The 15117-nt window shown below is 36.9% G+C and overlaps 1 protein-coding gene across 3 annotated transcripts in view; it reads left to right on the plus strand.

Annotated features, from left to right (window-relative positions):
* Positions 1–15117, plus strand: part of kiaa0825 (KIAA0825 ortholog) — a 190063-nt gene that overhangs the window by 157823 nt on the left and 17123 nt on the right. The window contains exon 20 of one of the 3 annotated variants that reach the window (XM_022667574.2): positions 2671–3210. The exons of the other annotated variants lie outside the window; for them this stretch is intronic. Within the exon in view, the coding sequence (XP_022523295.2) occupies positions 2671–2764 (94 nt within the window). The 3' untranslated portion in view covers positions 2765–3210. Of the gene's footprint in view, positions 1–2670; positions 3211–15117 lie in introns of those variants that run through there. 3 annotated transcript variants of the gene reach the window in all.

Genomic DNA, 15117 nt, shown 5'->3' on the forward strand with positions numbered 1-15117 from the left:
CGCTGTGGCTCGTCAGCTTTTCTTGGAAGGAGGCTGCTCAGTTTATATATATATATATATATATATATATAAGTTCAGCACTCTGTGCTGGCAGCATATTATAGGTAGATTAGGACTGGGAATATTTGAATATGACTGGGATTATTATGGTTATGTGCCTCGATTTTCTATGTTCTATCTATTGTGGAGCTTCTCCTGAGCAACACAAACAGCTCTTTGTATTGGGTTGGGTATTTGTTGTGGTAGTATTGCTGACATAAGGAGCATTAGAGGACACAAACAGCTTGAATGGTGTACAGTGTTTGTATGTATGTAGCTAACAATGGATGGGAACATCTTGGTGTTTTAGTTTGTGCTTGAAATTTGTGTGCGACAATGGATTTGTTGATATAGTACAACAAAATGAGTAGTACATTATGCGTTTATGTGTACCTTTACAGATTTCTTTGTGTAAACAGCATTTTTCGATTTCTTCGATTTCTTATTATATTGAGTATTGTCTACAAATCAGATCAAGAAATCCAGTAATCCAGCTGGATTTTAGCTCTGAAATCATATTCTCTGATTTTGCAACATACCTTGTTGCCTTAAATAAGTGAGCAGCTTTTAACGCAACACCTGTGACAAAACAAAATTCAAATTTGAAAACTCTTAAATTTTATGTATGTTCAAATTGGGGCTTGATGTGTTAAACAATTGCTGCAGCATGAAGTTTGGGTTTTAGGTTACATTTAAGCCACATATTATTTTGTGAGCTGATTTCCTAACTAATGGAAACATGTAAATGCTTTCCCATTATCTGATTACCCAAGTTCATATCAACGTGTTTGTTTAAGATTCTGTGCCATCGGATTCTTGACAAACTCCACTGTTTTGCAGTAAACGGTTTATAACATACATGTGAATGCACTCAGGTTTCTAAACACAACACCAAAAAATCAGTGTGGTGTTAAGAACCATAAAACTTATATCCACCTCCCAACTGGCTATAAATCTGCTTTTATCATTTTGAGGATGGTAAACCCACAGCAAATCACCTCGGGGGATCAATAAAGTATCTATCTATCTATCTATCTATCTATCTATCTATCTATCTATCTATCTATCTATCTATCTATCTATCTATCTATCTATCTATCTATCTATCTATCTATCTATCTATCTTTCTTTCTTTCTTTCTTTCTTTCTTTCTTCACCAAAGACTTCGTTTTAAAGTTCCAGTGAAATGAATGCATGGGTTAGCTTTAATGCTAATGTCTTACCTGTCAGACACATAGACTGGGTAAAAGCACCTAACATATTCATTAAAGCATCATAACCAAGTTTCCTCATACCAGATGTCTGATGGTTTGGTACCACATTAAAATAAGGGTTTATAAATAGTTTATAAGGGAGTTTATTAATGGTTATAAAATGAAAAAAAAAAAATAATAAACACTTACAACACATAAATAGAAAGAACTACAGTGAAAATAACTTTTTTTAAACATCTAATAAAATAATGTAGAAAGTCAGTTTAGTTATGTAATGTGTTATTATAGTTAAATGAATAAAGTTATTAACAGAAATGTAAACAATGATTGATGGAAAAGACAGTAAGACAGAAAGTTAGATAAGCATCTAGTAATTTCTGAGGTTTAACAATATAAACAAATGTGGAATCCGTATTTGGTACACTATTGCAGGCCACTATTGCCCTTTCTATTTATGTGTTGTATCTAGGGGTGGGCGATATGACCCTAAAATAATATTACAATATTTCATGGTATTTTTGGGATAACGATACTCTTGGCAATATGACAAAACTGAATAAATAAAAAAAATCAATTATTGCATACGATATGATATGGCTCACTCTTAACTGAGATAAATAAAAAAAATACAAGAATTTTATCAGATTTGTATCAGAAGTCACATGATCAAGAATTTCTAAATACTACTAAAAATATTATTAATGCACTCCAAGTATCTTCATAAATCCAGGATTAAAGTAAAAAAATGATACTGAACAGATATAATCTGTCTGTAATAGATAAATAATGGGAAATGAGAACAGTTGTTTTTAATGTAGCTTCAACTTTTTATCTCCTTTAACCATAGATGCAGCTTCCTCTTCTGTGGAACATGGTGGATATTTATGGAAGTTTTATGGTCTCCAACAATGCTCCAATATTTTTGTGTTGTGCTGGAAAGCTAGTTGGCTAAGCTCTTGATGACTGTAAATAAAATAAGTCGCTACCAGAAGGAGTGAATGGGCCAGACAATAAATAATTTATTTCAGACAGTAAATACCAGCCAGAATGAAAGAAGAAGTCTGGATCTCTAGCTGGAGTGTCTGTGATTTTAACAGTACTTTAACTTTGACTTGCACTGAAGTTCAATAACAAAAGAAAAAGAATCAATGGGTGCTAAAACAACAATATCATCAATGTAGACATCACACAGCAGGTGAGCTCTTTTGCCATATCCGTGCTTGTGTTTCTGAGCAGGTGTGCAGTTAAAAAAAAAAAAAAAGACCAGTGCACTCATCCTGCCCATCTGATGGTTTGTTTAGGTTAGGTTATAAAGGTGGGGGATTTACACTGAGATGAGGGTATTAAGAGTTTGAGAATCAACATAAATCACCTCTACTTTCTCTTCCTTTTCACTTCATGCCTTCCTTTCTTTCAGACTCCGCCAAGCGTGCTGGCAGTCTGGGGCTGGCTCCAACTCAGCCGTGTCTTTTACAACACGGACGAGAGTGAGAGTGAAGCCACAAGAATGAGAATGCCTTTAGCTGGCAGTCTGCTGGAACTGGGGAAGTTCAGATGTTCTGCTGGACAGACTCCTCACCTGTGGAGATATGGGCAGGGTAATGAGTGATTGACAGAAAAGCCTCATACATACAGTACTCTACAAAGGATCTAGGCCACCATCAGACCTCCAGTATTTATAAGGCAGAAATAATTCACATCCAATTCGTGATCCAATACATTTCTACAAAAAAGTTTTTTTAGAAATGTTATAGAATTTCCATTTTTTTTATTTCTAAAGCACCTCTCAGGAATCCAAACCAGACTATATTTCACCCTGTCCTGATATGTTGCTACTAGGACTTTTAGGAATATTAATCTGGACCAAAGATGGGTTCTCATAATCTTTGAAGAAATGTCTACCCACAATTAAAAAGATTATATGGAGAATGTTATATTGTAGAAGTTTCTTTTTTTGATTTACTCAAGGTTTGCTAACATAAATGCCTCAATTTAAACATTATTGGTTATCCTTTAGAAAAACTAATGACTGTAGAAAACATGGATGCCATGATTCAATTCTTTTCCATTCTATGAAAGAAATGAGCCAAAATTGTCTGCATTGGGTAGATCTGCTCCCATTTCCTAGACCAAGTGTGTCTCAGACTGCCTTCATTGAGTTTACATTGAAGAAGCACACTTTTTTCCCCTTTATAACCAGTTAGTTCACTTAGTGTAATGTTTTAACAGTAAACATGCAGTTCATGTAACATGTCAGCCACATTTCTTTACAAATTGATGCTTATCTCACCATAGCTAACCTAATTTAACTGATTAACACAGTCTATAAGAAAAGATACAGCTCTAGAAAAAAAAGAGACCACTTAAAAATTACGAGTTTCTTTGATTTTACCAAATTGAATATAATCAAGAGAAAGCTGGATGATCACAAGCCATTAAACTAAGCTAAACTGCTTGAATTTTTGCACTAGGAGTGGCACTAAATTATCCAAAAGCAGTGTGTAAGACTGGTGGAGGAGAACATGCCAAGATGCATGAAAACAAGGGTTATTTCATTAAATATGAATTTCTGAACTCTTAAAACTTTATAAATATGAACTTGTTTCGAATTTGGGAGAAATTTTGTACATAGTTTATGGAATAAAACAACAATGTTCATTTTACTCAAATATATACCTATAAATAGCAGAATCAGAGATTTCAACTGATTCAGAAACTGAAGTGCTCTCTTTTTTTCCAGAGCTGTATATTTGATATTTAAATTGGTGTACTTCTTTAGTTTAGAACAGAAAATTGACTAAAGTTACTAAAAGAAATACTGGGATAGTCAGAGCCAGTGTAGTGTCTGGTGGCAACACAAGCTTGTCGACTAATCGACTGCATCTGGAATAAGTGATATAATGTTCATTTTTGGTCATTTTCACCAAACAATTCCTTTAATTTACCTAACAGCAGTAGCATATGGCTTTATGGACCTCACTACCTTCAACACGTGTGACTCCAGGGTGCCAGATTACAATTCATTGTCATTAGCGACTGGGTACAATAACATGATGTCACTTTCCTGATGTTGAGAATTCCACAGCAGTGTTAAATGGAGCTGTTAATGGATTCATTCACTCACTCTTCTCCTTCTTTTCTCACCTCCTTTTTCCCCCCCGCACCCCTATATCTTGTCCAGAACACTTCACGCATACAGTAGACTTACATTAACACTTTCAGGTTTGATCACTTACACCTTTCCCTTCATTCCTGTGCCTGTGGCTTAATTTGCGATGCTAATAGGCTTTGCTAAAGTTTCTCGGGTGAGGTGTTAGGATTAACAGCCTCTCAGGCTTTTATTACCTGTGTGGTGTTGGTAATTAGGCTAAACACATGAGATTGGCGCAGACGGGTTGGGTAAATACAATGTACAGTAGTATATAGACAGACAAAAGTATTGGGACACAGACACTTCCATTGTTTCTTTCAAAATCAAATTGAATGAAATAAGTTTATCCTGATTTTGATGTAGTAACCATCCCAATTGTCCAGGAAAGGCTTTCCATTGGACTTTGGAGCATTGCTGTGTTTGGTTTGATCATTTGATTAGAATTTTGGGAATGATCACCACCCTATGTCATTGTTTCCAGTTCCCCAACTCCAAACATGGTTCTACTGTTCCACGGACCAATCAGTGCTGACTTATTTTTATTGCCCTCTTGCCATTGCTGGCATTTGGCGCGACATCAAGAACCATTATTCAATAATAGCTACTGTGATAGAACCTCATGGGCTAGGGCAAACCTTTATCAAGCAATTATTGGCAGATTTACATTCACAAATACCTCTTAAAACTTTACTGTGCCTAACAAAAATAACCCTTACGTTACCCAGGGTCAGAAATGGTGGCTTTTCGACCAACGTGGAACCGGCATCGCTCTGGTTCGCGAACATAGTTTGGAAACCGTTTGCCACGTTTCCACCAACAAAAGTAGGATCTGGAACCAGGAACAATTGTTAACAGTGGGAAGTGAAGAATACTAGTATCTACTAGAACCGTGTTCACCACTGCTGTGCAACACCCTCTGTAGATGATGTATGATGTGGTTCCTTGACGGTTCCACTAAAATTGGTGGAAACGTGGCCTGATTTGATGAAAAATAAAACAAGAGCTATTGGTGAAATAGAACTAAGTGCTAACAGTGGAAACAGGAAGTGGAGTCAGATAATTCAGTATTCCAGATCATTTTGGAAGAAATTAATGCCATTGTGACTACTGTTACCAACAAGTCCTAAAGCCTAAAACCTGTCTTGGTATGGGTTGTGCCAATACACTTCTGTAATATCAGCATTAGTGCACTTTGAAATCTTAAAGCATCGTATGCTGCCTTCAAGACGAAATCTTTTTATTGGATGCCCCTGCATTTTTTTTTTTTTTTTTTAACAAGACATTGCAAAACCACATGCTGCACAAATGACAAAGACATAACTGTGGAACCACAAGCCTTATGTCAACCATGTCCAGAAGTGGTGTTGACTGTTTTGGACTTGGAGACATCAGAAACATGTATTGTGGTTAGTATTTTTCTGGACAAGCTGGGAAAATGTGTGTGGGCATTTGTACATATGCGGCATGTGCAATTGTTGCAGCTTAAAGTAGGTGGATGCATTCACTAGTAGGCGTGTCCACAAACATTTTTTATATCTGGATGGTGTTGTTGCCTTTGTTCCAGCATTGTAGCACCCAGGCTGAATTGAATGCATCTGATGGCAATTGAAATTAAATGGCTAGAATTGGCACATTCTGAAATCTGGCAACCAAGCTTGATGCATAGACGATCTACAGCTCTCCATAAATGATGATGATGGTAATATATGTGATTATGAGTGTTTATTTTCTGGACGTTTTGCATCTTTATGGCGTCTTTTTTTTTTTTTTTTTGGAGACAGCTGTCAACTGCACCACCTTTCTTTGTGTAATTGCGCACAAATGACTGCAATTAGGGATGAAGAAATGCATGTTAATTGAGCAATGCACGTTAATTGTGTGGGCAGTACATGGTGCAGGTGGACACTGGAGTTCTTGCCTGCGCATTCAGTGATTCCCCCTAATTGGAGAGTGAAGGCAGAAGAGATCTATATCTCTGTAGTAATTAGCTGCAAACTGCTTAAGAGGGCTAAACCACCCTAAGCAGGTCTGATCTGATTCACTGCGAGTCCAGATTTCAACTCCTCTCTCCTGTAAGTGGGGATAATTTAGCAGTGAATCAGATTGCAGTGTTTTCCATGTAATAACTACTGTATGTAAATTAAAAATATCATAGCACTAGCTTCCACTACACACTGCAGTATATGTGATGAGGTATTTAGGTTTTATTATGGAGTCTTTGATGGTCAACGTCTCAACAGTTACAAAAATTATTTAAAGTATGATTTTCCTCTATTATGCATAATATAATTAAAACATCCAAGGAATCATGAGGAATTTCAGTGCATAAAAGGGCAAAGGCACAAGCCTACAAGCTTAACGCTCATGAGATCCAATCCCTCAGGCTGCACTGCATCAAGAAGTATCATTCAGCAGTCAATAAAACCATAAAAACCACAAACCACATGATAAAACCACATGGGCAGTTAATTTATTTGGCAAACCTATATTAAACCCTACAATATGGACTTAAATTCCCAAAAATGGCTTAAATGTGACTTTACTTTGCTAAACAAGACATATGTTAAACATATTCAGAAGCGGTCTCAACTCTTCTAGGCTCTGGAGCATCTGGGATGGACCATCACAAAGCACCTTGCTGTTAAGATACGAACACTACAAAGTCAGAGCGCGCTTGCGTCTTAAACAGAATGTGAGGCAAGTGACACATCAATTGTTTGTTTTTTTTCACATTAAGCCCAAAACACACCCATAATTAATTAAGTAAATTAGTACATGCATGTTATGAGCTGCGCATTGCATATTTTTTGCGTCCCCACTATATCAAAGACATACCGACACGCCCTAAATCCAGCTGCGTGATCCGCAATTGACTGGTGCCCTATACATCACTATAGGTCCCTATGGGACCCTAAATCATTCAAGGAAATGGAAAGAATTTAGGGGCATAAAGGGCAAGCCAACAAGTTCTAGCTGAGCACCCGTGATCTCCACCCATGATCTTCAGACGGCACTGCTTCACAAAGCATCTGTGATGACAGCATTAATGCAGGAAAGTACACTGAGATCTTAGAGCAACTTACAGTATGTACCATACGCTCAGGAATATCCAAGCATTTTTCAACAAAAAAAATAAATAAATGCAATATGGGTACTGGACTGGCATGCTTGCATTTCTGTCTGAGCCTGAATAGAGAAACACAAAATGTGACAACGATAAACCTGTGCTGCTGTACACATTTTAAAATTGTTTACAGGAAGAATGACACAAAATACTTTTTTTATTTAGATATATTTTTTTAAGAGTGTTGCTAAAGAAGGTCTTACTCTAAGGTATTATTTCGTTATTTGACTATTTATTAATGCAATATATGCTATCAAAGTTTGGATGCACAGTGTATTTATGATTGGATAGTCTGCTTTTTTAACTTTTATCCTTTCCATTTTTCCATCCACGTAAGATAGAGAAGATTCAGCGAATCTGAGGACAGGCTGCAGAGGCCATAACTTATTGCGTGTTGATAGCTGGTGACAAATCATGGGGGATGTGCAGGAGTGTACGTGTGTATGTGTGTAAAACCCCTTCACAGCTCATTTAGCCCCAATGTAGCCACCTGGGTGGTGTCCCCTCAGCCCAGCGAGCCCCGGCTACTTTTGCGGCTAGCTGACAGTGCCGAGGCCTGAGTATACGGGCTCCGCCAAACAGATCAATCAACACCGGCTGCCTGACAAATCACCCTGCTACCAGCATTGATCAGAGAAAGAGAGAGAGAGAGAAAGAGAGAGTGAGAGAGAGCGAGAGAGAGAGAAACACCCATAGAAACACCCAACCTGCCTTCCAGATATTTCCCTTTTTCTTTAGCCTGTTATCAACACATCATATCCTCTAATCACACATTGCCCTGTTAGCGAGATATGACAGACATATTGCGTATCTATACGCTTAGCCTCATGCTTGGTAATGCACAGCATTACAGCTGAATAGGTGCAGCCAGCAGAAAACAATAGTGTTGTGTCTGGCTAATCCCGTGCCTCAGGTGGCTTCCCCATCTCACCCATTCAGATTGAAGCAAATCAAATTAGAGCAGAAAGTGGGTGAAATCAAAGACCTTAACACAAAAACATTGGGCCGCGCTTTAAATCAGCCCCCATGGCCATTCCTCCGCCGTTTATTATCAGCCACAAAGCAGGAAGTTTGCGGCGCGCCTTCACGGAGCATATCCAGATTAGTATTGCTCTGACATTTGGAGGGCTCGCCTGTGTCACTGTAATGCTTTCCTTAGGGGAACCCGTGTGAGAGGCACATGCTAATGCAGTGCTGGCTTCAGAGAACTGCATGACTGCTGACTGATGAAGCTACATAAAGTCTCCTATGGAGAACATACGCTGTAGATTTGGTGCGATATAATAGACATATAGTATGCTAGGACTATAGGTCTGCATGATATTGGGGACAAAATAGAGCTTCAGAAGAAAGTAGGAGACCATTTAATTAAAACAAAAAATGGTGATTTTACCAAATTAAAAACCTCTGGAATATAACCAATAGGAAAATAGATGATTACAAGCCATCAAACCAAGCTGAACCGCTTGAATTTTTGCACCACGATTGGCATAAAGTTATCCAAAAGCAGTGTGTAAGACTGGTGGAGGAGAAAATGATGCCAAGATGCCTGAGAACTGTGATCAAAAACCAGGGTTATTCCACCAAATATAGATTTCTGAACTCTTAAAACTTTATGAATATGAACTTCTTTTGCATTATTTGAGGTCTGACAGCTCTGCATTTTTTTTTAGCCATTTTTCATTTTCTGCAAATAAATGCCCTACATGAGAATATTTTTATTTGGAATTTGTGAGAAATGTTGTCTGTAGTTTATAGAATAAAAAACAGTGTTCATTTTACTTAACATGCATGTTTTTGATGTTTGCTTTTAGCTAAATGGTGGAATGTGAACTTATGTAGGTGATAGAACTGACTGGTTGCTGTGGTGTTTACAAGGAATTGCAAGGTGGTGTAGCTAAGTGGTGTCTACTATAATTGGTTGGTTGGTTGGTCGTTTTATTTTAATACTTTTTTTTGAATCCAGAAACATTTGGCTAAATCATAAAAAAACATGCTTAACTAAGGCACCGTCCACACGAATCTGTACATTTTTAAAAACTGAGGTTTTTGTTTCGTTTTGGCCTTCAGTCCACATGGAAACTGTGATTTGGGTCACTAAAAATGTAGCTTTTCGAAAACTATTTTTTTGAAAGAGATTTAAAAAAATTCTGCTAACAGTGAAGCCAAACACTGACGTCACACAGTGAGTCTGCGCATGTCTGCTTTTTGTTTACATTAGCTTAGCCTGTTCAGAACAAGCATAAAACATGTGAAAACAGTGCCTGGATTGGTTCTGTTCTTTCTGTGATTTACAGATTAATAACATGTTTACATCTTAATTTAATGTTTCTCTTGCATTATCTAACACATCAGAGGCACTAAAATGTGCTGCATGCCTTTTTTTCTGGTCCTCCTGTCCAGAGGTACAAATCTAACCATGAACAGAGATTCTGGACCAGGCCTGGACAAAAAAAGGCACCTGGTGGTACAATTTTGAAAATGAAGTAGTTATTGATGAGGAATGGTAAGAAAACTTCAGAATATTTAAAGAATCCCTTTGTGTCTTTGGGTGAAATGCTTTGTCCTTGCATCGAAGGGGAAACAGCTGTTATGAGATCGCCTGTGGATGTTCAATTTAGCCTTCTTGAGTTGTATGGCATTTCTGTGTGGAAGAAAATATTTTTAAAATCGACAAAAAAAACGTAGTTTTTAAAAATATGTCTGGATTCGTCTCCACAAGCTTTAGGCTGAATATGTGGTGCCAAAAAATTCTAGCACAACAAAGTAATCAGCTTTACTATGCTGTAACGTACATGGCAGACACCCAACATATTATCCCTATAATGCAAAAACCTGGTATCTCTGCAATGGATTTTTTGTTGTTGTTTGGTGCTTTTCTATTGGTCTATTCATAATGAAATTTAGACAAAATGCAAAAAATTTAAACTGTCAGATTCAAATAAAGTCAAAAAGAGAAAAATATCAGACTTTATAGATAGATACAATGTTTTTGCATGACTGCAATGATATCTATTCAACAGCGTTTATTCAGGAAGGCAGACTAAATGTAATTACAGATTGCAGGCCAGAAAAACAAAGCACTTAAAGCTCTCTAATATTCCTAGGGAATCCCCGATATTGAGTGCTGGCTGTTAGATCGGGAGCTGTGGGACGTTTGCTTGCCGTTCTCTGTCTGCCCTCCATCGACGTCCCCGCGTTAGGAAATCAGGTAAAGCAGATGCGAGTCCGTGTTCACTTCCCATCCATTTCCCAAGCATGTGGAGCAGGTAGCTGCTTAGGTATGCACGCACCATCTGGCCCATTCATCAGCCCTCACTGCTGAAAAGCAGAATGAACGCACACCGGAATTTCACGCAGTTCCAGGCCTTGTGTGGAACTATTTTTAGAAGGCGGAATTAAATGTTAAATATGGCTGGTAGCCCCAGTGCAGTACAAGAAATTGGAATGATGTTCTTGTCTAGCCTAGCCTGCGTATTCCCTTAATGGGGATTACAATCACCCAACACGCAACAATGTAATCTGGACATGGATTTTAATTATTTGATTTGTATTCGCGTATTAATACAGGCATGCCCTCAGGAATTCAGGTAGAGTCTCAGCAAACAGTCCAGTATTTACTGAAAGTCCTAAACACTGCTTATATGACTTCTAAGAACAGAAGTAGTTTAGTGAACCTGAACAACAAAATCACAGAAAACTCGGCTTTAAACAACATTTTGACACACTTATTACTTATTACTATTAATAATGATTATTTATGAGTTAGTTTCGTATGGCAATATGACAGTATATTTAAATAATTTAAATAAGTGTCCGTTATCATATTAAGATTGAAACAAATATGCATTGTACTTATTTAAAAAACATTGATAATGTTAGATCTATTAGATCAAAAAACCTTTGAAACCATTGCTTCTTCTTTCTCCCATTGAGGCAATATCTCCTTTATTATCTTGTGTTTTATTCTAAAATGTTGTTATGTAGTTAAAGTTTTATGATAATTGCTATAATAAGCACAAAAATAAAGATATATTAAGATATTAACACCAGGGAAATATACATGCACTCTGTATTCTCTGAAAAATGTATAGTATAGAGTAGTGTTGGGTGATATGGCCGTAAAATAATATTACAATATTTCAGGGTATTTTTTTGCGATAACTGTATTATTGGCAATGTGACAAAAAATGTTTTTTTTTTATTCATTTCAAGAAGAATTAATTTCAGTAGAGAGAAAAAAAATCATGTTTGTCTACTAAACAGTAACTCACCAAGATGCTGATTTTGTATAAAAATAATAGTGTAACAAAATAACAAATGAAACAAAAATAAAGTAATGTAACAGCAAAAATCTTTGTAGTACATTTATATAAACTACAAACAAACAATTAAAATTAAATACAGTAAAAAAAAAAATAGAATCACAATATCATGAGTTTTTTTTTTCATGCAAACTTTTTTTGGCAGTATTATTGAGTGTGATAAAATATGGCATCGAGATACAAAAGTGAGAATCGGTACACCCTAGTATACTAGTAAAAGTACACTAGTAATATACTGTATAGTTCACACATCTTACACTTCTCAAATGTTTCTCTGACTTTCCTGAATATATTTCATACCAGCGATAACATATCTTGATAGTGGTTGGTGTGGCGCAGTGGATAACACCACCCCCTGCCAGTGAGCCACCACATCATGTGGAAGACTAGGGTTCAATTCCCAGTCTGGGTGACTGAAGACTAAATTGACCCACCTCTGTAATAGAAAAAAACTTGTAAGTTACTCTGGATAAGAACGTCAACTTAATTTAAACCTTAAATGTCATTTTAAATGTTGATAATATGCCATTTAATGCAGAAAATCATCAAGTTAATTCTAAATGTAGGCTTTTTTTTTGTTGTGAATTATATCTCCACACCAAATATCAGGCTTTTTCCTTACTAAAGCAACGTTAGCTTAAATCCCCGCCCGCTGGGTCTATCAGTGCTATAAAGAAATAGCTTAATAACGGCTAATTAATGCCCAGTTGGCTGCTGTTATGTACTAAATGTAATAACCCCGAATCACTTTTGACTTCTTGATGTCCAAAGACAACCCAGAGCTAAATAGAGGAAGAAAAGAGAGAAGAATGAATGGGGGAGAAGATCTAAGTGGTGGCCTCATTTTCTTAGCAGCCCAATTAGACTGATTTGAGCTGTGCCTCCTCTGTGAGGTTTTAGTAATTATGAGGCTACAGTGCTGGGATTCTGACCCCCTCAGGAACGGTATTAAACCGTGGTCATATATTCGCTCATTACTAGCCTCTACCCCAGGGCTTTCACACATGAGCTCAATGGCAGGGGTCAGCAATGCTTTAAGTCTTGTTAATTCAAGATCATTTTAAGTGGATGTGTTAATCTCACTCTTGTCGTGCTTATCGTGGGCCTTTTACTGTTTGGGGTCTTACTATAGCCACTATATCATGTGGCTAAGGAACCTGCCTGCTTTAAAATCGAGCTTTTATTGAATTTCGTGTTATTAAGTTAACAGACTGTTGGGCTAGACTACTGTTGTTAACTTGATTTTTTATTGGGACATTTTTAAGGCAGATACGTTGCTTAGGTTTTGAAGGTAAAACACATTTTTTAGTGTTTTTGTCAAATAATTACCTCAAATATTTGACTAGAATAAATAAAGTTACACTTATAATATGTCTTTCTAGACACTCAAGGATGGTTTACAATTAAGTTTTACACATAACAATTTACACTCAGCACTAATCCACACACTTTGATGAGAAGCGGCAGCCAATCACACACAGCATACTCTCAACCGGAAATAACCGTCCACCTAAAGGACTAAATTGGGCACTAAGTAGTTGACCCAGCACAGAGTTCCAATCTATATCTTGGCATAAGAGTGTTTTACCACCAAAAGAACTCCGGTTCCACATACTACTTTTGTACGCTGGTTTTGTTGCTGGTAACAGTCTGGATGGTCCGTTTTGTCACAACACCCATTTAAAGAAAAAAAAAATGTAATGGTCTATTTCAGATGCCTCTGAGCCCAGAGAAACTGATGCCACTTCTGTACATACATATTGTATTTTACGAACTATAAGGCGCATCATATTGTAAGGTACACTGTCAATGAACGTCTATTTTCTGGTCTTCTTTATACATAAGGTGCACCAGATTATAAGGTGCACCGGATAATAATGCACATTTTAAGTTACAATAATAAGGAACAATGGTATCACCATGTTTCCCTTCTAATTCAGCAGATCATTAACAAAACTGTAATTCTTAAAAAAAAAAAAAAAAAAAAATTCTTTTAAAGTCAAACGAGCACTGAATGTTAATCTACACAGATTTACAGTAAGCTTAGAATTCTAGCAGCAGCAGCGCTAGCCGTAGTTAGCCGTAGCGGTTAGTGCTAGTAAATGCCGCCTAGCTAGTGGTTCGTCCCACATAGCTTGTTTTAACACAATAACAAGAAACACACAGCCTAGAGTCTGATTCAGATACACTCACCTCTGAACTGTGGAAGAGCTAGTGCTGCGGTTAGCTGCTAATGCTAATACTGCTCCAGTCTTGGTGCTGGAGAAACTTCACTAAAACTCCTTTATAAAGCTTATCTGCACTTCAGCAGAGTGTCTTTACTGCTTCTTAATACCTGATTGTTAGAATTCATACAAAAGGCGCACCAGATTATAAGGTGCACTGTCGATTTTTTGGGGAAAAAAAGCATTTTAAGTGCACCTTATAGTTCTAAAGCTACAGTACATAACATATTTTGCACAGTCAAGTTTTAAGTGGCCAATTTATCTCTGAATGGGGATCCTTATTGTAGCGCTTCACAACTGGAGGTTCTCTTGTCCGTCTGATCTTTGTAAGGAAAAAATTGGCTGTTAAAAATTGGATATTTAACCTCATTTCTAGCCTTAAATTTCCCAAAAGACCCAAAACATTTTTTTGCTATTTGTTACACACCTAAAATGCAGGAATGGATGTGTATTATTAAAAAAAATGCAGGTAGGCATATAAAACATAAAATATCTTTATACTGTCTGTAATGAAGTAAAATTCAGAGTAAATGTATGAAACAATGGCAAAAAACGTTTGGGGCTGTATGCAGTTAGATTTTCTTTTATCAGTATTAAACGATAGTCACCAGAAAATGAACTTGACACGGGAAGACAATTAATTTATTATACGAACAGCCCTTGGAAAGAAGCACTCCTTTTTTTCTCTTTCTCTCTCTCTCTTAGACTCACTCTCTTCTCGTCTGGAATTTTATTTATTTTTTTGTCTGTTCCAAAAGCCTGACAATAGCTCCCACAAGGCAGCAAATCCCTACAAGGTGAACAAACAGCGAGTATAAAAGGTTTTGCACACACTCGTTCCTTATCTGTTTTATGCCTGATGTAGTAGCAGAGCATTATAATTTCATTATAAGAGCTAAAAAAATAAATAAATAAATAAAAAACACTCTCCGATAGGCATCTTTAGATTAGGGGCAAGCATAACAATAAATTATGCAAAGTGTTTGAAAACACGCGCAGCCGTAATTAGGTGGCATTTGATATTAAATGAGGTAACAGG

The sequence above is a fragment of the Astyanax mexicanus genome, chromosome 22, assembly GCF_023375975.1.
Source record: "Astyanax mexicanus isolate ESR-SI-001 chromosome 22, AstMex3_surface, whole genome shotgun sequence".
In the NCBI taxonomy this organism is placed as follows: Eukaryota; Metazoa; Chordata; class Actinopteri; order Characiformes; family Acestrorhamphidae; genus Astyanax; species Astyanax mexicanus.